At 40.4% G+C, this 25,259-nt stretch overlaps 1 protein-coding gene across 5 annotated transcripts in view; it reads left to right on the top strand.

Moving 5' to 3' along the window:
• The window catches only part of nell2 (neural EGFL like 2), a 185,518-nt gene that overhangs the window by 114,166 nt on the left and 46,093 nt on the right, over positions 1-25,259 (top strand). For all 5 annotated transcript variants that reach the window (XM_062982513.1, XM_062982514.1, XM_062982512.1 and 2 more), the window contains 2 exons: positions 5,127-5,249; positions 7,954-8,049. In XM_062982513.1, the coding sequence (XP_062838583.1) occupies positions 5,127-5,249; positions 7,954-8,049 (219 nt within the window). The remainder of the gene's footprint in view (positions 1-5,126; positions 5,250-7,953; positions 8,050-25,259) is intronic.

Raw genomic sequence — 25,259 nt, 5'->3', positions numbered from 1 at the left:
TGAAGTATTTAATTATTTCACTTTAAAGTTCTGCAAACAATCTCTGGTCATTGTTTTCATTTTCTTTATATTCAGCAGTAACCCTTTGTTGTTGTCACTTCCAGCACATTACAATTTTAAACCACAATTTAAAAGGTCATTTTAAAAAACTTAAACAAAATTCATGTCTTTGTCGAAGGCTTTCATGGCCGGAAATGGGCGAAACATCAGGAAAGAACACTTCTGGAACATGGCCACACAGCCCGGAAAATACACGACCAAAATTATGTCATTTTCCGTGTAACAATTAATGTTAATTTGTTATTTAATTTGATATTTTAGGGAAGTTTTAAAGGGGAGTGACTACCTTTAACCATTTTGAGTATTTCCATGCAGTTATAATTTAAGAATTAACAATTCACATTTATATATAATACAGCAAAATAATTTCATAATTCACTCTCAGTGCTTTAATGTTAATTAATTGGTTTTCTTTAACCATTTGACATTAACATGCTAGCATGAATACTGACCTTTTTCAAAATGTTTAAGATACACTTTTTTCTTCCACTTTGGCCCTAAGGCATAGACATGTGAATAATCTTAAAGGCTGTAACAAACCACTGTCAAAATATAACTGGCAGTTTAAAATTAAAAATATTTTCCTGTTCATTGTTTATTTTATGGTTGTATAGTCTGGTTTTTTTTTTGGGGGGGGGGGGGATAAAAAACAGTAAAAAGTAGCCATTAGTTATAAGTTAGCAGTCTTTTAGGTAATCTGCATGTGTACACAGCTTTTGAGTATCTCTTCAAGATATATGTGTAGTTGGTCCACTTAAAAATACCGCTGCTGGGACAAATGTATCTCTAAGTACCAGTGTAGGTTGAACATCCCTTATTAGGAATTAAAATCTGAAATACTCCAAAATCTGAAAATAGCCACATGGGTGTCTGAGAGGGTTGGGTGTACACAAACTTTGTTTCAAGCACAAAATTATTGCAAATATTGTGTATTAAATTGCCTTTAGACTATGTGTATAAGTCAGAGATAAAACATAAATGCCTTGGTTTCCCTCTCTAAAATATCTCCTTATGTACATATATGAAAATATTGGCATTCCAAAATCAAAGTACAGTAGAGTCTCACTTATCCAAGCCTCGCTTATCCAAGCCTCTGGATTATCCAAGCCATTTTTGTAGTCAATGTTTTCAATATATCATGATATTTTGGTGCTAAATTCGTAAATACAATAATTACAACATAACATTACTGCGTATTGAACTACTTTTTCTGTCAAATTTGTTGTACAACATGATGTTTTGGTGCTTAATTTGTAAAATCATAATCTAATTTGATGTTTAATAGGCTTTTCCTTAATCCCTCCTTATTATCCAAGATATTCGCTTATCCAAGCTTCTGCCGGCCCGTTTAGCTTGGATAAGTGAGACTCTACTGTACCAAGCATTTTGGATAAGGCATATTCAACCTGTAACACATAGCTAACTATTCTCACAAGCACCAGAGCACAGAAGCAAAGAGCTTGGTAATAGAAGACGTCAGGAAAAATAAATCAGTTTCATTTAAAAGATTATTGAATTTCAGAGCAGAATGTCTGAAAACCCACCAGTCCTTATTTGTTTTAAATGCTACATTAAATAATCAACTCGGCAATTAAAACCAAGATATTGTAAATATCAGTTTCCAGAATGGGGTAAAATGAAGCCTGTATTCCTTTAAGGGTTACAATACATTTGGATATTCTCTTTATCAATACTTGATATATAATTTCATAATTTCCCTTCCGTTACATGAAAAGAGAAAAATTATTTTCAGTACATTTTAATAATATTAAGATACTGCTAAACAAGAGTATCTTAATATTACTGCTAAACCCCATCTACTTAATTCTATAGCACATCTGACACCCATGGCCTGGTTTGCAAGCTGTGACTTCTTCCATAGATAACCTTAATCTATGTGAATGATTCTAATCTTGGAATCATCCTGTGAAATTTGCTTTTGCTGGAGGTCACTGCATCATATGGTCTAGCAAGATTATTGAAATGACTGGAGTATTTTATGAGCAATGATATAGTTGTTTATGCTGAGTTGGAAGTAATTAAATTGCATGAGCCAGGAATCAAAACCAACAGTTCCTTCATATATTTTGCTAAACACTGAAGGACCAAAATGCCCTGATTATGGTACTAAGATTTATTATTTGTTCAGAGTAAGAGCTAGATGTCACACACAGACCCAGATAAATTATTTCCATTTTCTGAAAACTGTGGAACATACTGGAATCTTATTTTCCTTTCACTGTTTCCCTGAGTCCCCTTCTACACGGCCATATAAAATCCAGAGTATCTGCTTTGAACTGGATTATATGGCAGTGTAGAGTCATATAATCCAGTTCAAATCAGATAATGTGGATTACCCACTTTGATAATCTAGATTATATAGCAGTGTAGAAGGTGCCCAAATCTCCCACATTTGCAAATCTGGAGAAATAAGAATGACTTTCCCTTCCCTTTCTAAATCACATTATCTGCCTTGAACTGGATTATAAGAGTCTACACTGCCCTATAATCCAAAGCAGATAATCTGGATTTTATATGGCAGTTTAGAAGGGACCTCAGAGTGGTGTAAAACTGACAGATGAGGACGCAATTTCAGTGTATGAGGTGGTTACATGGGAAACCTTGGAAATGAGTTGAGGTTTGGATGGTGTTGTTTATACACACTGCAGAGTTTGCCTTCAACCCAGTTCCAGGATAACCTGATTTTGCTTATTCTAAATTGAAGCCTTTAATGTCTATGGCTGTGCATACATAACCATATGTACACCAAATTTATTCCTGTGAAAGCACATGGCAGGAAAAGATTGGCAGCAGTAGGCAAGCTGTATTTTAATGAAGCTTGCAGCTAATATGATCTTTTCTTTAAAGAAACTCTGATAAGCTTCAGAAGAACTCCAGGGTTCCCTGGAACATACTGTGAAAACAGCAGTCTGAAGCATCAAAGGGAGGGGGCATAAAAGGGGCTACTATAGTTTATCAACCCTAACAAACCATATTTCTGAAAAGATAGTGTCCAGTTGGCACCTAGACAGAAATCAGAAGTTCAAACAGGTTTGCAGTCTTGAAATGTTTAGCTTTACTTGAAAGAGTACATAAAACGAGTGTTTCACTCTCATTAAAGGAAGGTAGTCAGTAAAGTTCAAGCGATCTGTTTAAGGTTTTGGAATAATTACTGTTAAAATTTATGAGCTCCACTATCTGTTGTTAAATGCTACAGAACTAGAAAAAAACCATGTCTTATACGTTAAACGATAAGCACAAGATTCCTTGATGGAAATAATTATGATGAGCCAGTGAGGTTTAGTGGTTGGTGACAGACTAAGCCCATAAACAACAAGGTTCACATTACTGTTCAGCCATAAAGTTTATGTTGTGTATTTGGGCCAGCAGCTCACTTGGACTGGACTAACCTATCTCACTGTGTTTTTGTGACATTAAAGTGTATCATTCCATGACCATTTAGAAAGAAATGTAAAATAAAACAGTGATAGAATAAAATAAAAAAAGTATTGCCTAACTGTAAGCAATAGGAGTTGTATCAAACTTTAGATCATATTGCTCTTACTAAAGTTGCATCCATAATCTGCTTTGTGATGACATTGGTAGCCATTGATTCAATGGCTTTGAATTATTGGTAAAAAGGGAGGAAAGGCTATTTACTAATTGCACAGAATTTCCTTCTTTTTCAGTACTGAAAGTCCATCAGTTTTTATTCTTTCTTAGTTTTTGAGTAAACACTGTGAATCAGTTACTAACCACCAACAATGTTCAGCTTTTTAGCAGGAAATGCATTCTGGTTTCTTTTACTACCTATACATTGCTGAGTCTCCATCTACCCAGTCACATATTGTTGCATAGGAAACGGATTAGCCTGGGGTGTCCAAATGATGCTCCAGGTTAATCTGTTTGGACATGAAATAAACCTGCTTATCCGGGTTTGTTCCAGGTTTAAATAATACCTTCAAAAGTCTGGATCTTACTGGAAGATCCAGACCTTTGCAGGTATGGAGGCTGTAGGGACTGTCTCCTGGGATTGCCATTTGTGATCCCAGAAGGCATTCCCACAGAGAAGGCCTTGTAAAATTGCAACTCACATGATTCAAAAGTATTAAGCCATGACAGTCAAAGTAGCATCAAACTGCAATAATTCTACATTGTAGATGCACCTTGAATAACCATGAACTTTTTATCACAAAATACAGTGGAAGCTCTACTTCAGAGCACCCCAACTTAAGAGTGTTTTTAGTTAAGATACATCACTCAGTTTTGCTTTTGCTTTGACATACAAGCAATGTTTTGAGTTAAGAGCTAGCATCAGAAGGAATGCTAGCATCAGACTACAGGGCTTTAGGGCTTCAAGAGAAGCTTCTGTGCATCATGCCTCATGGTCTTGTCCACTTTGGGAGACTGCTGTCCACATTGCTCTTGTTCGCTTTGAGGAACTTTAGTTGATATTGTGTGATTTCCTGGTATTCTTGGCTTCATGGAGAGAGAGAGAGAGAGAGAGAGAACAGAAGAGGGAGAGAGGCTGGAATGAGTACAGTATGAAGAAAATGATGTTTTTGCCACTTCACTTTGTGCTTTGTGCTTCCTTGCCACAACTTGGTGCTTCTACCATTTTAAAGTTGATCTTTGATATCGTTATTGTTCCATGTGCATTTATACATTATTTGTTATTTATAAATCACATTATCTTGTTTGTTAACAAAAAATGGAGGGGGGTGTTAGTGGGCCGTAATGGATTAATAGCATTTCAATAGGAAAATCCAGTTTGAGATAAGAGTGATTTGAATTAAGATCTTGGTCATGGAATGAATTAAACTCTTAACTCAAGGTATCATTGTACTTGCATACTTCATATATATTCTATTGAGGTTCATTAGACTTGTTCCCATGTAAATGATCATATAATTTCATCATTAGTGTAGTAAGGATGGTATTCATAATCTCAGAGGAAAAAGGAAATCTGATGGAATTGGAAGAACATATCAAAGTTTGGATATCCAAAGCACTTGGATGTGTTGCAGAGTGATCCAAATAACACACTTTTATTTTTAACTTTTCAGAGCATGATGAATGCCTCACAAATCAACACAACTGTGATGAAAATGCACTATGTTTCAATACTGTCGGAGGGCATAACTGTATTTGCAAACCAGGATATACTGGAAATGGCACTGTATGCAAAGGTAAAGTATCAAGCCTTAAAATCAGCAGAATTTTACTTCCTCTGTAATAAATCTTTTGGACTTGGATGATGGATTTTAAATATTCAGGTCCAACATTTTTAAATGATACTATTTGATATTTACCCACTGAGACATCTTAAACATTATGTCGTATAATAGTTGGCTGCTCTACAAAATAACAAGGTCACAACAAGAATTCTAGGCATAGCCAAACAATTTTCTCCAGCTCAGGGATTAAAAAATATTATGAGCTGGAAGTTTCAAGTGAGCAGTTGAGTTCAGATGAAGATTGTGTGAGTGAGTGGTACTCCAATTTTTAATGTTCAGATTTAGGGAAAAGTGCCTTTGCACAGCATGTGTACTATGATTTAAGGTCTGGATTATGATTCTTGAGACTATGGAAACTCAGTGGGTACCCTTGAGTGAGTCACACATTGAGAGGGACTGTCTACATAGGCCACAAATCCCAAAGTGGGTGAGAAGTCACTCTTGGGCATTCACATGACACTTGGTCCTTCCTGCCCCCAATGCAGGGTAAAACTTATTAATGCAGTTTTGCCCTGTGTTAGGAAAGGTTGGGGAATCCTCATGAGCTTCCCTGAAGCTCTGGAGCAACATTGCACTTCAGTGTGGTATGGACAGCTGGAGAACAGGCTCCACTGTTCACGCAGGCCAGTGCTGCCATCCTGCTTTCCCTACAGTATGGTGACCAAGGACCTCTGTAGAACTCCTGTCCATTGCTTGACATGTTTGTCAGCAAAGGCAGCCATATGACTTGGAGAGGAAAGGCAGATCACCTCCTCCTTTCCCCGCTCCCTAAATAACATGAGAGCATTTGCTGTCATCGACAAAGGCACCAAGCAACAGGCAAGAGTCCTTCAGAGTCACTTCTGCAGTGACAGATAACACTATGTAACAAAATTTGAAAAATACAGGTAAAGGTGGCCATCCTATAGGGCCGAATTGGATTCAGCCTGACTGGATAGTCTTTGGAGTGGAGAAAGGAAAAGTAACCAGCCTTGGACTGGTCTGGATTGCTTCTCTGGACCCAGAGCCGGCCCTAGGTAATTTTAAAGTGTAGGCAAACAGAATTTTGTCCCCTCCCCCCAACCAATCACTGAAAAATAAAAGCGTTAGATAAGCGAAAATGTTGGATAATAAGGAGGGATTAAGGAAAAGCCTATTAAACATCAAATTACATTAAGATTTTACAAATTAAGCACCAAAACATCATGTTTTACAACAAATCAACAGAAAAAGCAGTTCAATACATGGTAATGTTATGTAGAAATTACTATATTGGCGAATTTAGCACCAAACATTGAACAGGGATATAGGGCAGTGTGGACTTAGATATCCCAGTTCAAAGCAGATATTGAGTGTTATTCTGCTTGATATTCTGGGTTATATGGCCACACAGCCATATAACCCAGAATATCAAGGCAGATAATCAAAAGGCCGCCAAAAGGGAATCTGGCCCCCGGTATTAAAAAAAATCTAAAATCAGGACAATAAATAAAGAATAACACTCTGAAAACAGATGCGTTGCTGAGACCAGGGCCAGGCAGCCCAGATACCTCACCAGAAACAGCAGCACGCACGCTTGCCAGCTGCTTTACCTGGCGGGAGGCTGGCGAGCGTGCGTGCCGCTGCTTCTGGTGAGGTCTCCGGGCTGCCTGGCCCTGGTCTCAGCAGTGCGTTGTGGCGGAAGTAGCGCCGGAAGAGGAGGCTGCCTCCAACTCCCAGCCAGGCGTCAGGAGGAAGTGGAGCCTGGTCGTTGGGCCGCAAAGAAGATCCCACCCCTTTCTCCTGTGAGCAGGAAGCCAGCACTATGCTTTTGGCTATGAGGAGCACAGGGCCGTGGCTTCCACAATCTCTCGCCGGAAGCGGAGGCGCGTGCCAACAAAAAGTTGGCTTTAGGGCACTTGGACACGCCTCAAGAGGCGCCTCAATTGCACCTCCCAAATGATGGCGCTTCAGGCAAGTGCCTAGATTGCCTTAAGGGTGAACTGCCCCTGTCCGGACCAACTCTTCATTAATTGGCTCATTTAAATTGGCCTCCAGTCCCAGAAAAAACTGTGATAGATTCTGACTCTTTTCTCTCTGCGCTGGGATTCATAGTCCAGGCTCTCCAAATGGGTCCCCCCGCTTTCTTTCTCTTTCTGGAGGCATAGTGGTAAGGGAACAAAAGACAGAGGAAGAAGCCCTGTGTGCCAGGAGAAAATAACAACTGCTGTAATCTTCTGTTTCTCACATGCAGGACTTCCTCTCATCTCCCATCCTCTCTCTCCAGAGAGAGAGAGAAAGAGAGAAAGAGAGAAAGAGAGAGAGAGAGAGAGAGAGACTAGATACATATCTGGCTTCCAGGCCCTCCAGTTGGTTTCCCCCTTTCTCATTCTTTTTCTGGAGGTGCAGTGGCAAGGGAATGGGAAGATGGGATGAAGCTCTGTGTCCAGGAGTATGGAGCTGAGGGTGGTGGTGCTTTTATTGCTTCATCCCTCTGCAGGCTGCACCAACTACTTGTTTGGGCCCCATCTGACCCATGTTGAGCAGGCATAAGGTATAATAGATTGAAGGGTGTTTGTTTCTCACAGTAGCAAAGAGAAATCCTCAAATTATTATTATTATTATTATTATTATTATTATTATTATTATTATTATTATTATTATTATTATCATCATCATCATCATGTAATTTTTTTAGCCTTCTGCAAAGATGGTTGTAGAAATGGTGGAGCCTGCATTGCTTCCAACGTCTGTGCCTGTCCACAGGGGTTCACTGGCGCTAGCTGTGAAACTGGTAAGAATTTCATTTCTTTCCTTTCTGTTTGAATCTTATATCCCTGCATAGAATCATTTGAAATGCATATCAAAGACTGGCAAGGAGAAGTAATATGTATGTATGCTCTGTGTTTCCACTGAATTTTTCTGTATCAGTGGTGGTGGAATTAATTATGTTTGCCACATAGTTTTTTCTCTCTGCAGTGAATGTAATGTTTTAATGTGTTTTAAATTCTATTTTAAAATGTTTATTTTAATTCTACATCGCACTAAGGTATATCAAATAGTTGCTTATGTGTGAACCCCTTTGGGTTTGAGAAAGGCAAGATATAAATATGGAAATAAATAAATAAATAAATAAGGTGACAAAGTAAACAAAGTTATGTGAACATGCTGTAGTACTGTAGTGGTGATTTTGTGTGTGCATATATTTCTTTCTGAAGACTTATTGTTTTTGGTCCTTTTTAAAATCATGAAGTGTTTTAAATTCTTGTTAATCCCAATTCTAAGGATGGATTGACAAAAATACTGAATTAACTTTTATTTATTCCAAATTAGGTTAAATCTTCCTGAATGCATGTTCTGAATTTTTCCCCCCTAGGTTTTATGTAATGAGAATATTACCAACAGAGGGATATTTTATGCTAATGAACTCATCTCAAGCATATTATTTGATGGTAGTAAGCTCCATTGAGTTCATTCAAAATTATTTTTATCTCATGTTTATGGCCCCATCAGCTCTTTTCTATGTATCTTACAAAGCACCGGAGGTGCGGGTGGGGGAAGGAGAAGAAAGCTGGCTTCTGAAATGGATTTCATACAAGATATATGTGGAACTTTGTTTTCAAATGTTGTATCACCAGCTTTATCTGTATGACCTTTTCTGAGCTTGCTGCAACTTACATAGTCTGCAGCACAAACAGTAGTATTGATCCACGAACAACTTCTATTTTGTTCTGAGGCTGCAACATAAAAACAAAAAGATGTGTTTAGCATCTAGGTGAAGATGTGAAAATTTTGTTGAAACACCGTTCAACTTTTGACCTTTTGAATGTCAACTTTTAAAAATGTTATTTCTTCATTTTTGATAGACTTTCAGGCAGTGTTTCATACAATCATTGTACAATACTCAGATTCCAATGTAATGCATTCTTTCAGTGGTTTTTTGGTAACATCCTAACTCATTTTTTATACTATCATGTGGAAGGAAGACAATGCCAAGAGATATTTGAATCCAAGTCTGTACAGCCATGGCCACTGTGGGCAAAGGGGTAATTTTGATAGCCTTCCTGAAAAGAAGGTAGTTAAATTGGCCTGTGCTGAGCTGAGCACATGTTGATGGTGGGACCAGCGGCAATATAAATTCTGCCTGCTCTCACATGTCACTCTTGATTCTACATAATTCACTCTCCTGCCCACAGTGGGCCTGTCCAGACAGTACCATTATCTCAGGAGCTCCCACAGCAAACAGGAGGGTGGCCAGACACCATTCCCTGTAAACTCGGAAGCAACTGCTACAAAAGGCAAAAACATGAGATTTCCAGTAGTGGGAATATTGCGGTTTTTAGCCGAATATCCATATCTTCACATGTCTGTATGCCCCTGCAATCGGAAATCATGGGATTTTTTTATCTGGGTTTGTTCCTGGGTTTTAAATGTTTATTTCTGATTGGTCAGTTCCTAAAAAGAAGGTGACACTTGAGTAGAAGGCAAAAACTTTGTCCTGGGAAGAGAAACTTTGTCCACCTGTTTAGTGAAGTTTGTGACAGAAAAATGAAGTTCCTGGGGTGCAACAAGTACTTTCACATTAAGTAGTACATAATGAAACAGGAACAGACACTTTTGAACCAGGAACAGAATGTCATCATTACTGTAATTAGTCAGACCTTGTTGTGTGGCCATCTGTGCAGACAGGTTTCATGGTGAATTTGTGCCAGGGAACAACAGGATGATGTTGCTGAGTTATACATGTTGGTTCCTCGTTGAGTGTATGCTGACAACATGAGTACAGTTTAGTAAATGGCAAAAACTTACTACTGGCTGTTGGGACATGGAGGTGCTGGAGAGGACTGTAAATACTGAGAGCCAAGGATACACAGGAGGCTAATAGGAACAGCCATGTGTAACCCAGCAACAGCACCTCATTGTTCCATGCCACAAGAGCACAACCAAATCTGTCTGGACAGATGGCCAGGCTCTAAAATGTTTTAATAATGTCAAGGTTCTGTTCCTGGCTTGAAAGTGTGTGTTTCTGTTTCATTGTGCAGTGCTGACTTGGGCAGAAGTGGTCCTACCCCATTAGGTTTGGTTGTGTGGCAGATACTGTCGCAGCTAGCAAATTGGATTCCAAACTCTCAACCCCTTCTGCGGAAGTTGCACCCTCGTCCAAGGAGAAAAACCCCAAAACAAACTGTCCTTTAATAAAGAAAGATTTATATAAACAAAACATACAAAACACAGTCCTTTGCTTTTATCAGCAGCAAAAACAAAGCTTTCTTATCTTCAAGCTTTAACCTTTCTGGTTTCTGGACTCTCTGTCTTCAAACCTCTTCAAACCTCTCTTCGGTTCTCCTTCAGTAGCTTTTCAGCAGCAATACCATCTTTGCCACCATCACAGCATCTTCATATAATGCAAACACATAACACTCCACCACAACAACGCCACTACAACACTTTAACAACACACACAACAACGCTAACACAAGACTTACTCAGACTCTATTAATAGTCCTCAATCTACAACAGGTGTCTTAATTGCTGCTGGTCAAACATAGATGGGACATGATTCTTGCAAACACTTATTCATTTTCACATAAGAAATGACCCTAATAATATAAAACTCTGACAGATACTTCATGAAATGTCTGGAGGGCACAGTTTTTCTGGCCAGGACAAAGAACGGGACTTTTGCAGAGATCTGCATTTTCGTATATCCACATATCTGTATATCCACATCCCAGGGCTATTTTTAAAAAAGCTGCCCAGGTTTCTGATGGAAGTCTCACAGTGACCATCTTGGGAGTCTCTAAATCTTGGAACAAAGCTGCAAGTCTGGACAACAGAGGCAGAAATCCCAGGACTAACAGGTCTGTATGTGGACCTCTTCTGAAGTCCTGGGATTTTTTTGCCCCTGTGATTTAGTGCTGTCTGGAAGTGACTAGTGTAGTATGATTTTTTTTCAGGTTGCCTATTAAAGCCAGACAAGATTTTTCCCCTTTGGAGGGTTTTAAAAAGCCTATTCCATACTGTTTCTGCAGGGTTGTTTAATTGGCTTCAGAGTAGTATTTTTAATTCAGCTTCATTGGCAGATTTATGATGAGAATATCAAAAGTTGGTGTAAACTTTGACATCATTTGAGTGAAGGGTTAGGCTCTGGAACCTTTAGATTCCAGGGCCTGGGAGCTGGGAATGAACCTCTCCTTGGGGCTGACATGAGGGTTTGGTCTCCCTTTTTGAGTTCTGGGGCTGTGTGGAGGAATGTTTCCTAAGTTTCCCTTCCAAAATAATATTGGACAGGGTAAGCAACCCATAAGAGTGGATTGCCCTCACAGCCAGGTGTTTTCATCCAAGAGAAGAGGATGTAGAGACCTGCCCCAGCTAAGACCTACCTCAGGTTATGATCCTTTGCTAGTTGGTTTTCCAGATTAAACATCTTTAATCATTAATAAGTCAAATAAAGTGGCCCTTATTTAATCCAACTTCATGTGTCCAGAGTCATTGTTTCAGAGTTAGATATCCATACGTTAAGAAACTATTGACAGAATTTGCCGACAGAGGCAGTCCCCTGAATGACACTCCACCACAAGGATAAGCAGTTGTGGCTTTTCAGAGGTTTTTGGCCTATTGGCTCTATCCAGATTAACCAGTAGTGAGAAATTATTGGAGGCACATTCCAAAAAGATCTGGAAAGCCACTGTCTGGGGATAGAAAACAGAAAGAGGTTTTACTTGAAATAAAAGGAAAATGCCTTGGGAATGTTTCTGGATTTGTGAGCCTGTAAATAGTACCCTTGGTTATTTGTTTGCAATAGAAAACTAAATGACCTTGCAGTTGTGTTGGCCTTGCTATGCCTAACAGAAAACCAGTCTGCATCTCACGATTGACTGCCTGGAATGCCAATCTGTAATTTTGACCATAAATCTTTGGAATAACGCAAATGGAGCAATTTTAGAAGCATTAATGTTGTTCAATTTGCAAATTTTCCCAGTTTAAATACAAATCAGTCACTAATTTGACTTTCATTGGGGAATGCTCTCTTGGTCCATCTCAGAAATGAAAAATGCTGTTGTTGTTAGCTTTAGATTGCATCTTGAATAAATGTTGCCACCATGGTAACAGTTTCTTTGAGATTGCAGATAATCTTTCTCTACAATTGGAGGTATCTGTTTTCAAACACTATTTAGTTAATGTATTTGTTTTTCTATGCTGGTGTAAAATTGTACACTGAAGTGTTTTAGTCTACAAATGAATGTTCAGGTGTACATTTGATTTTGTTTCATTTTCTCATTTCTTCCTCACTTTTCTTTTCTTGGCACCATCTACACTGCCATATAATGCAGTTTGAAACTGCATTGTATGCTCAGTGTAGACTCATATAATAAAGTTTAACTGCACTGAATTGCATTATATGTCTCTATTCGGACCATATATTGCATTTTGAAGTTGTAATGTATGTTGTGGGATCTCCAGGGATGTTCTGTGCTCGAAAGATGTGGCTTTTTATATGTTTTCAGACTTCAGATTCCATAACTGGTAACCTTCTAATAGGACAAATGGGGGTTTTAGGCCAACAGGACTCAAACATATACATGAAACTCCTTTCCATAAGTCTAATAGACTTTTTAAAGTGATCTTTTTAATTAATCTGATTAGCATGTAATATATGGGAGCAAGTATTTTGAATTAGCTACTTAGTATACTTATGACCTGAAACGTGACATCATTCAGTCATGCTTCAAGACCGACTAAATGAACCTTTTCCCCCTATGCGGCTGATACTCAATAAAAGAGGTGCCAGGTAGGTTTTAAGTTGTGGCAGTGGTAACTAAGTAGCCATCATGGATACAGAAATGTTACCTAGAGTTACTCATCTGTAACTCTTTATTTACAACTAGCTTGGGTACCTGGCCTAGATTATGAGAAGAAGTCTTTTTTTTATTTTACAAAATGCATAAGGTTGTGGCGGTACTGCAACTCACATCATGCCAGATTAGCCCCCTGAAACTCTATCAATACTTAAAGTTTGTCATGTTGGGCATATTTGCTCTAGATGCATCATCGATGGGTTTCAGTATGCTCTCCAGCTGCAGGATGAATTACAGCTCCCACTATGGTGGGTCAGTCCTGTCAAATCCCTCCAGTATGTTCAACTGGTCATGGGGGTTCTGTGTACCAGGTTAGGTCCAGGCCCATCATTGGTGAAGTTCGGAGTGCTCTTTGATTGCAGGTGAACTATCAATCCTAGTACCTACAACTAACAAATGTCAAGGCCAATTCCACCCCAAATCCACCAGTATTCAAATTTAGGCATATTGAGTATGCATACAAAATTTGGTGCAAATCCATTGTTGTTTGCAGTCACAGTGCTCTCTGGCTGTAGGTAAACTATAATTCCTATAAAGCAATGTAAATTTTCCCCAAAGACCTCCTGCATTTTTTGTTGGTCATGGGTATTCCGTGTGCTAAAGTAGGTACAGGGCCATCATTGGTGAGGTCCAGAGTGCTCTTTGATTGCAGGTGAACTATAAATCTCAGTACCTATGACTATAAATCAAGGTGAATTCCTCCCAAACCTCTCCAGTATTTTTCTTTGGTCATGGGGGTACTGTGTGTCAAATGTGGTCCAGGTCCATTGTCAGTGGGGGTCACAGTGCTCTGACTTGATGCAAGGTAAACTACAAGTTCCATCATGTGAAGTCAATCCCCAAAACTTCTCCAGTATGTTTAGTTGCTGCCCAGTTCTGCTCTGTTTGATATGTAGACATAGTTGAAAAGAGTAGGAAAGGGTTAAGGGAAAGGCAGTGGGCGGGATCATGCAAATTCCACACCAATGGAGAGAGTAAGAAACACTGGGTTGTTTGCAGTGGAGGAAACATGTAAAATCTAGGATGAAATTGTCCCCAAATCAAAGCATTCCTTGGGTGGTGGGCCGTAGTGTTTGAGGAGGACATTGGCAGGGTTTGGGCTACATGTTCATGGCACTTGCTATAACCTGAAATGTCATTGGAAGGAGTGATTTTGGTGGCTCCATAGCACTGTGGGTTATAGCTGTCTGTGGAAGCAGGAGCCTGTTTGTGGAAGTGGGCATTCTAACCACATACACACATACATATTTTCACTTTTATTATGTGTATAAATTGCTTCTGAGTTTTGGCCAGGAGAGGTCATTAGTTAGCTCATTTCATTAGCTAGCTAATATTGACCATGATGAATAAGGAACAAAAGACACACCAACATTCAATACTTTTCCAGGTTTGACAGTTCTTTCAAAATGAGATTAGTGGTTCTATTTGGAATAATGCTATTGATTCTAAATGAGACTAGCACCTCCACTTGGAGTAGATTTATTTTATTGTTATTAATTCGTGAAACTTAGATTTTGTTGCAGTATCTCAGGGGTCCAGTTTGTACTGCCAATTTGTCAAATTACTCAATCGTTTGTATGGGGTACATAACAGTGTAACAACAAATCATATCTAGCCAAGCTTCTTAGGTATATCTGCTGTTATATAGACATTTTGCACTGTTGCAAACACTGGTATTTCTAGGTTTATATAGTCAATTTCATGTTGCAGACGACAACAGACCTTAGCTTAAACATACAAGGCCTGCCACAGTTACTTTTACGGGAGAATTGCTGTAATTACCAGAGCTTTTACCTCATTGAAGTAGTGCTGTGTGCAAGTGGAATCATTCAGATGTTTTGACCAAATCTCAAATAATGAAGTAAATCTGTCTACTTTGGGATTATTTGTACTTGTTCTATATGGAATCAGAATGACCCACTTCAGTTTCAGAGAATAAAGCTATGGTTAGAATTATTTCTGAATGAGGCTTCCATCCCATTGTAAATAGATTCACAGTGTTCCACAGGGATTTTTTTTTTAAAAAAATTACTGATAGCATTGTATGTTTAAAAATCAAGTGTCATTATTACTCATCATTGGTAGCCACCAAAATCCCACCACCCAAGGCTTTGTTTAATCCTCCTTTAGAATCATCTATGTTGGTAACAGCCATTGCTAAATTATGCAGATTTTTTTAGTAAGATGTTGCGTGAAGCTATATTCAAATATATCTGTATTAAGTGTACAATTCTAACTAGTAATGATGGTCAAATACCAGCTGACTCAACACTAGACCACCAGAAGCTATGTTGAATTCAAACCAATTCCAATTTAAGGACTTTGGAATATTTTTAAGACTATGCTCGCATTGGCTTAATTTTATGCTGATGCTGTGGTTCTGGTTCTAAGATGGATGACATTCAGCTTTTCCCTCACCTCATCCCTTCTCAGATCCCTTTTTATTTCTTCTGGCACTATTAGCATAACTCTGAGATCAATCAGCACAGAGCCTTCTGCAGTTAGAAAAGATCAGAAAAGTTTTTGTAACATGGCACATGATTGTACTATAAAACATATAATGACAGGATATTTCACTTGGAACGTAAGAGTGGAGCCACATTTGTTTTGGAGCACCCTCCGAACCCTTTGTAGGCTGCAAACATAGAGTAGCCTGGCTATGTCATTGTATTCCTAAGCTGAAGTACAGTATGCAAAAAACCCTTTCTGTAGAGAACTTCATCTAAGATCTCTGTTTCTCCTGCCCACTCTCTTCCTTACATGTAGACATAGAGAAGAACTTTGAGCTTGCATGGATAAGGGCAAGCAATTGCAAGGGAGAAGACTATGATGAACTCCCTATAACTATTCTTCAGGTAATAGCGAGGGGAAGCTTGGGAGAAGGTAGAGAGTGGGTGCTTCCAGACATGGGTTAAATCCACGCTGAAAAGCCTGTTTCTTCATGGGTTTAAGTCTACCCACCTCAAAAAAGGGCTTTCCTAGTGGTGTGTCTAGATGCCATCCTAGTAACTATTGGTTTGGCATCCACCACCCCAAACTCCCCAAAAGAAGCCCTAAAAACTTCAAGAAACTTATTTAGCTGCCATTACGGTGGTCTTCTGTCTTCCTGGCACATAGAAATGACATGCCAAGAAATGGGGGGAGGGAGTCCCTGGCATGTCATTTCTACATGCCAGGAAGATGGAAGGACCACCATAATGGTAGCCCAGTAAGTTTTTAAAAGTTTTTAGGGCTTCTCTTGGGGACTGGGAGGGGGGGTGGCCACCATCTTGCACCTTTGGACTCCTGGAGTCCAAAAGGTGCAAGATGGCTGTGAGGACTCACCCCTGGGTAGTTCTGGGTACTCTTGGAACTACCCCAGGTTAAGTCTCCATAGGCCCAATACCCCATTAGACCCAGGCCTTTCAGGAAGGCCCTGGATCCAATTTGGTATCTAATTCATACATCTAATTCATAGAATTAGAGAGTTGGAAGAGACCCCACAGGCCATCCAGTCCAACTCCCTGCCAAGAAGCAGGAAAATCACATTCAAAGCACCCCTGACAGATGGCCATCTAGCCTCTGCTTAAAAGCTTCCAAAGAAAGGTAAATCATGTTTTGTTCTCAATTAATTCACCTTTACCTGAGGCATCATTTGGATGACTCAGGTAAAAGTCCGACAGGTCCCACATTTTTTGGGCCTGTCTGGAAGAGCCCAGTAGCTCACAAACATCCAAAACACAGATTCTGTAATTCTATTGGCCAGATTCGGTCCATGTCTTCAACTTACTACACCCTCTAGTTCAGATGATTAACATGGTTTTCCTAGATACTGTCCTATATGAGATCTTGGGTTTTGCATCTTTTTCTATAGAAGCTATATATTTGTTCTTTATTGTACTGCCAAATTATCAGCAGCCTTGGTCAATATAATAGAAAGATTCAGATCATGGCTGTTCTAAGAGGAGTTTCATAAACTCTTGTTTGAATTCCAGTAAAGATGCTTACTTAGAAAAATAGACTCATTAGTATTCAGGATATATTTAATTGTAATTAGAATGTGAGAAAATAAAATATAAAAGTTCAGCTAGGTCTAACAAGAGTTTGATCTAGTTCAGCATTTTCCTCACATAGTGAGCCAGAAGGCCGATGGGACCGGAAGACAATAATAGCAGAATGTGAGTGCAATATCTTGCATTCTGCAGCAACAGAGACATAATGGGAAAAATAAACCAGCTATGATAGGTCACCTGCCCCTTCCACCATGGACCTTGTTGCATGAAACTAGTTTGGCAGATGAACCATTAGCTTTGCTGATGGTCCCTATCACATAATGCCATAGACATCTTGCTGCTGATCTATCTCCCCTCCATGATTACCCCATCTCTAGATAGAGAACCTTTCCATTATTATCTCATTTCTAGCTAGTGAACCTTGTCAGATCATGGTCTATTGTAAAACCCAACACTAGCTCCTAATTCACAAGGTTCTTATCACCTACCTTAGCACAGTGGGTCTCTTCTATTTGTGTCCTCCTCCTTTCCCTCTTTCTTTCCTCTTCCCTCACTATTCCAAAGTTATTAGTTTTTCAGATATTTTATATTTTATAGCTATGTTAGTTTTTTCTTTTACAAAATTGAAATTGTAAAATTGCTTTAATTTTTTTTTAAATTACAGAACAGTGTTAGTGCAAATGTTGGAGTTACAAAGGTATGAGGAAGTATGGCCACAGGAGCACACACTGCTGTATTGGCACAATTGTATGGTTGAAGAGAGGTGTGGGTCATAGGGAATCATGGATACCAAAATCCACTGGAAACAAATCCAGTGGATACCAAAGCCCCACTAATAATTGCTTTACAATGTAATTATAAAAATAACACGAATAATGGGTTTTGGTATCCACGATTACCATAGGGATGCTCAACTTCAGCATACAGTGGCATGGTAAAATGGTGTCAGTTATATGAAATGGCAAAATCAAGAATTGTTCTTTGGAGGATACAGAATTTGTGGATGTAGAGGACCAACTGTATATGTATATCAATTATTCCCTCACTATCTCTGTGTCACCAGAAGTCAACTTGAAAATCACATGCATGCATAAATTTCTCTTCAGTACAGGCAGTGCATGCCATTATTATGTTTCCTTGCTAAGGAACTCAATCAGTGATCCATGATATATTTTCTTATGTTTGTTACAATTCTGTTCTTCTTTATTTGTGAGTAGATTAAAACCAATTCAACACAACTACTGTAAGGGGTGATTTGGGCGTCCCCCAGACATTTATACATTACCCGAGTTCGCCAAGCCGCTATGAGACCATTCAAGAGCCCAAAATAGTTGAGGACAAAACACCTTTATTAGGTAGCTACCGACAGACAGGGCAACACGGGCTGTTGCTGATCCAAACTGTCTGTCCAGAGCTAATCAGCCCCGGACAATATATACCCTACTTGTTTACTACATTTCTAGTTCCCCTTTCTGAACTTCTAGTTCCCCATTCTGAACTGGGCTTTACTGGAAAAACCACAAACACTTCCTGAGTTGTAAACAACTTCGGGATATTGCCCAATCATGAACTGTAGAATATTTCAACAGGTGCAGCAAAAAGTACATGTATTGCATACATTGCATAAATTTCTCAGAATCAACTGATTATTGCTAAACATAGAACATCTGCTATCTGTCGCAAGACAGCCAGTTGCAAACTTTTATCTTTAATTCAGAGGGGAGACTGGTCTTCTAAGTTCCAATCAGACAGGCATTCCAAAATGGAGTCACTTTGGTTCAGTGACCCCTTCATTCCCCCGTTTTTTCATGTAACCAAGAAAGACAATTTCTTGGTTGCACAGGTATCCAATTATAGTGGGGTGGTTTCCTTTTCCAGGGTGTTCAGCTGTATGTAACATGTTGAACTTTTCTGTGCTGAGTGAAAGTAGCAGTGATCAGTCTCGCCATTATTTTATCTTTAAGCATGACATGATACATGGCAAAAAGAAACAAAGCAAGAATCATGATTTGTAACATGACAAATAATATTTTGCTGAGGTCCCTCAGCCACCCAATCCACAAGGTAATCAGCGAACCTGTTTTAAATCTTTCTCCCTCAGTTAGATATCAGGATCATAGCCACGTTTTTCATCATAAGCTCTTTTAGGCCTGTTTCACCGGTCTGTTGCCCAATGCCTGCAGGGGCTGCTCTCGCGGGTGTATCTCAATAATGGTGGGGACTAGGGTACCAATGGTGCAAGTACCAACCCACAGTGGGGGTAAGATTTTTACCTCCCCACTTCCCACATATCCAGAAATACCCCGGAGGCAATCCTCCCATGGCATGGTTGTCAAGCAAAATGCCGGGCCTTGGCCTACCAGGAATTTGATATTCCATTGGGAAGTTTCCTCGTGTCCGGACCAGATCTTGCCGTGGTGGAGGCTTGCCTCCCGCCGCAGGTGGCTGAGTTGCTGCACGAGACAGCTCCGACCCGGGCGTAACCACATACATCTTAGGGGGCGTATTTGTTTTCCCATTACGTGCCGGACGAGAGGGTGGTTTCTTGTCATCACCCTCTGGCGAGGAAGCTTGCCTTCTCAGTCTTTGTGGTTGTGGCTGTTCAACTCTATGGTGTATGTTGTCATAGTATACAGGGAGAGAGAGATTACAATGGGGGTAATCTCCTACCTCTATGAGGGTGGCTTGGGGAGAGTTCTTATGATCAATTCCTGAGATCCCATCTTTGGATCTTGCCAAACAAGCTGATGCAGTTGGTGCAGAATCATCATGGGCCAACATAAATTGAGCCGAATCAGTCAACCCCTCTTGGTCAGCATATGTCCAAGGGGTGAACAATTTCCATCCAGATACATCCAGCAGTGGCCCTGCTTTCATGACCCAACCCTCATATTGGGAGTGAGGGCTATGGGCACAAATCCAGCAGTCTTTAACCTCTGCTTCTTTACTATATCTTTAATTAGTTGTTGGAACGTGTTTCTGTCCCAACCCATATGTGCCCGCACCAACGGCATCATGATCAATATTAAAAAGCATAATTGTGTCCTCATTTTCACACTTGTGTTTGTCCTCAATATTACAGCACAGAGCACAAAAACAGAATACAATACAACCCACGAATCCCCACACCCAAAACCCAGTGTCCATTCGGTCTTTTGGGACACTCTCGGAAGTGTACCCTCCTTCCTTCTTCAAGGCGGTTCTAGGTAACCTGACCTCTGGGGCTAGCTCTAGGTAGCTTCGGGCCCCTCCTCTTCAGGGCAGCTCTTGGTAGCTTGACCCTTAGGGTGTGTGAATTTGAGTGGATTGTCCTTATGCAGGTTTACCTTCCAGATGTCAGGGTCTTTGGTGGTGTAGTCCTTTTTTGGTACCCCCGGCTTCACATCTCTTAACTTCACAGTAGTAAGAGCTATTTGGACCACCTCCAGTGGTCGAACACCTCTGGTGGTCCCTTCCACCTTGGGCCGAGGGTATCACACTTCCAATCTTTCAGCCAACCCTGGTCTCCTGGTAAGAAAAACATGTAGCGCAGTAACCGGGAAAGGGATAACGCAGCATTCAGTACATTTATACAGTTTGTTTAACACCATATCCAAAATTTGGACTTCTTTTATCAATCCTTGTTTTCTCAATTCATGTATGTCTCCTTGCAGAGATCTAATTTTTCAGAGGGGGTCTTCCATACAACAACTCATAAGATGACAAACCCCCACTTTCATACATGTTGGTTAACAACCTGTCCAAAGATTGGACTTTTTTCCAGAGCCCTGTTCATTCTTTTACCCGAAGATTAGGGTCAATTACAATGCAATTTCCAAGCGGTGCCTCCCACCTGGGCTAGGCACCCAAGGACCTGGTGAACAAAGACCGCGGGCCTCTGCCACCTGGTGACCAAATGACTGAGCCATTGTCACCCCAATGTGTAGAGCATCCCGTGCCCAGGGATTGCATCCCTTGACAAGGCACGCCTGACCTCTACAACTCTTTCAGCGGTGGTTGGAATCCACCCTGAATACTCCAGACCCTTGGCATCTTCGGCGAAATCAACTACCAAGGACTCAAAAGATTTAAAGGGTGTTGTTTACAAATTTCACATCCTGGGGCAGCAGCTCCGGCCAAGGCCTGCAAGCCATCCACCCAGAGCTGCCCCTCCAAGAGTGAAGCTATTCCAATTGCACCTAAATGGGTTTATCTACGAATTTCTTTGATAATTTCCATCCCAAAGCTTTTGGGACATAAATTTTCTCATTGGGTAAGATAAAAACCTTACCCTTCCATTTTTCCCCTTCTGCTAGGGCCCACTCCTTCTCTTGTGCGGAGTAAGTCATGGACTCTACTACGGGCGTAACATCCAATTGTAAAATTGCTTCTTCTGATGTGCTTTCATCTGCTGCTTTCCTAGCTTGTTGGTCTGCCAGGCGATTCCCGTGTTACCTGATCCTCACCATACTGATGTCCTTTGCAATGCATGACTGCTATCTCTTTTGGCTCCCATACTGCATTTAAAAGTTGCAAAATTTCTGTTGCATTTTTGATCTGCTGTCCTGCAGAGGTCAGCAGTCCCCTTTCCTTATAAATGGCACCGTGGGCATGCAAAGTGGTGAAGGCATATTTCGAGTCAGTATAAATATTAACTCTTTTTCCTTTAGCCAATTGGAGGGCCCCAGTCAGAGCAATCAGCTCGGCCCGTTGTGTAGAAGTCCCCGGAGGCAACCCCTTTGCCTCTAGGGTTTCCTCATTGCTATTCACCACTGCATACCCCGCTTTCTCCCATTTCTGTTCATTTTATATAGATATTCCTGGAAACTCAAATTCATCATCTTCTCTCAGAAAAACCAGCCCATGCTTCATCCAATGCAGGATCAACCAATCCAATTGCAACCGGACCCCTACTGGGCTGGTTAACAGCTCCACGGTTCTGTCTCCTTCCTTTCCAACTTCCACTTCCATTTTGCACTTTCCTATTCTGTCCTCCTCCAAGATCCACCTTACAATCCGCCGCCCAGTGCCTTTGCTTGTGGCACCGTGCGCATTTATTCTTTCCAAGCTCATGCCCTAACACAGCGGCTATAACCTTGGCCCTACGAGACACCGCTGCCTCTTCCCGTTTGGCTTGCACGGCCTCCCGGGACAAATAAACCTGATTTGCTATTTCCATTATCCTCTCCAAAGTCAAATGAGTCAATCTAGCATCCTTTTGTAACCTTCTCCGTATATCCGGCCAACATTGGCTGGCAAAAACACTCTTCAGCACTATCCTTCCTTCAGCTCGATCACTAGGATCATCCATATCATAAGGAGAAAACTCCTCAAATGCTTCCCTGAGCCTTTCTAGAAATGCTACTGGACTTTCATTCTGCTCCTGCTCCATCTGGTAGATCTTTCTCAAATTTGGAACTCTTGGAGTCCCTTTTTCCAGGGTACAAACATTCAGGTTCTGATACAGCCTCAATGAGTTTCTACCATTTACTATACTCAGATCCCCTTGAGGGTCTACTCTCACTGGGAACACTTTCTCTTGGTATACATCCACAACATCCAAACTTCCAAACAGTGCACTGAGCACAAACACAAACCAAATACAGCATCCAAACCACCAAACACAAATCCAAACCAAACACAGCATCCAAACCTCCAAACAAGGCACCATTTCTGCCTCGGCTGTGTACTCCTTCAATTGCTCAAAGTTATTCAACATACATCGGAGGGGGGTCATTGGCCCTCCTGTCCCTTTCGATTCTTTCCCACCCATTGGGGTACGCGGATTTGACCCTGGCCCGCACAGCCGGAAGATCAACGGTCTTCCTCCGCTTTCCCACTGGACGTGAAAGATTATTTTCCTAGTGGAGTATGTCCCCAGACCGTGGTCGGACCATCCTTGCACGTCTTGCTACTAGGGCCTGCCTCCGGACCTGGTCGGATTCCCCTTGCAGGTCTTTCCCAGAGCTCTCTTCCCTTTGGGGTTCTCTTGGTTCCCAAGGGATTCCTACGGGACCCAGAACTGCTTCTATAATTTAAAACTCTCCCTCCCCGCAATGCTAAACAACAAGCGGTTTTAAGAGGTATACTTGCCTAATTCTCGTTCCGTCCCGCGGCGGCCGGCCGACTTTCCCAACGGTGGTTGTCTCACAACTTCTGTTTTGGAGGAGAGCACGCCTTTCCTTCGCTCGGGTGCCGCGAAGGGAACCACCGGTCTTTACCTCTATTGAGAGGCCGTGCGCACGTCTCGGCGCGGACCGTACGCAGCACCCCGGAAGGGGGAAGCGGACACGCCTTGCTCCCAAGAGCAGCTCCGAGTGGGCTACAACGGAACCTTGGCAACTAAAAAACACTACAAAGCCCAAAATTTCATCACTACAAAGCCCATAATTTCATCCCGGACGAGCCCCCAGAAATGTAAGGGGTGATTTGGGCGTCCCCCAGACATTTATACATTACCCGAGTTCGCCAAGCCGCTATGAGACCATTCAAGAGCCCAAAATAGTTGAGGACAAAACACCTTTATTAGGTAGCTACCGACAGACAGGGCAACACGGGCTGTTGCTGATCCAAACTGTCTGTCCAGAGCTAATCAGCCCCGGACAATATATACCCTACTTGTTTACTACATTTCTAGTTCCCCTTTCTGAACTTCTAGTTCCCCATTCTGAACTGGGCTTTACTGGAAAAACCACAAACACTTCCTGAGTTGTAAACAACTTCGGGATATTGCCCAATCATGAACTGTAGAATATTTCAACAGGTGCAGCAAAAAGTACATGTATTGCATACATTGCATAAATTTCTCAGAATCAACTGATTATTGCTAAACATAGAACATCTGCTATCTGTCGCAAGACAGCCAGTTGCAAACTTTTATCTTTAATTCAGAGGGGAGACTGGTCTTCTAAGTTCCAATCAGACAGGCATTCCAAAATGGAGTCACTTTGGTTCAGTGACCCCTTCACTACCTGTCTAGTGTATAGGAAAGTGCAACTGCCAAGGACTATTAGGGCCCCAGTTAGATTTAATTCTTCCCACCAAAGAACCCCTTTCCAACTAATTTATCAGTCACTTTTGTTGGAAAAAGACTTCTAGCATAGAATGACTAAGGGTAGAAGATTATCTCCTTTACTCCAGAGGGCAGGATCCTAACTTATGTCAATTGCCCTCCTGTATAATAAAATGAGTATAGTGAGTATGCTTCAAGCTATTTGTACGAATTCATGTTTCAAGAATGAAATGATGAATGAAACTTAGACTGCGTTTTCTTTTGACCACATTAATATAAACAGCCTGATTTGGTTTAGAAACCAAAAATGTTTTAGCTCATTATGTAGTAGTCATCTTTACCAACATTCATTTTCAGTGTGCATGCCATTTTTCAAAAATGCAGTTTTCAAGCTATCCTGAATATTTGACCTCATAAGAGGCTTGAGAATTTTAAAAGAATTCCTGTAGATATTAAAATATAAAATTAAAATTCTTACTCCTTGATTCTTTTCAGTATTAAGATGGCATTTACTTCATAAAATTGTATTTATTTATACAAAGCATCCGTATTCAAATAATGTCAAATTGAAAATGGCACATTTAAAATGCTGAAAAATCAAAGCAGTCCTTCCTCTCACACAAGCCTCAATATAATTAATTTATTCTGTACAAGTTCATAATAGTAAAGACTGTCATTTTTCAGTAATGATTCACAAAATAATTATGTGTATCATTCATCTTCCTTTTTAATTGCATTTTAATCATAGTGTTGTGACTAGCCTCTTTTTGAAATACTTAATTATTTTATTTCTTGTTTGCATTTTCTTGCCTTCATAAAATCATCTTTTCAGTTATTACACTAGATCTCAGAAAGTTACATTTTTGGACTCTAACTCCCAGAATCCACAAGCAAGCATGGCACGTTGTGGCCCCAAAATATAAGTTTTAAGTAGAGTTCCTTCCCTAAAGTGGCCCACTTTGCTTTTCTGTTCACTGCATTGTAAAGACTTCTTTTTTTTGGAAGACATTCTTTTATTTTTCATTGAAATCTGTTTTATGTGTTTTATTGCAAGCCTTTTTATTATTGTTTTAACTCCTGTTGTATTTGAATTATTGTAGTTTATTTATTAAGAAGGCAGAAGGAGATGACAGGATCCCAGCTGAGTTGTTTAAAATCTTGG

This window comes from Anolis carolinensis, chromosome 5 (genome assembly GCF_035594765.1).
Source record: "Anolis carolinensis isolate JA03-04 chromosome 5, rAnoCar3.1.pri, whole genome shotgun sequence".
In the NCBI taxonomy this organism is placed as follows: Eukaryota; Metazoa; Chordata; class Lepidosauria; order Squamata; family Dactyloidae; genus Anolis; species Anolis carolinensis.
Note: the sequence above shows the minus strand (reverse complement) of the source record. Positions and strands in the feature narration are given on the sequence as shown.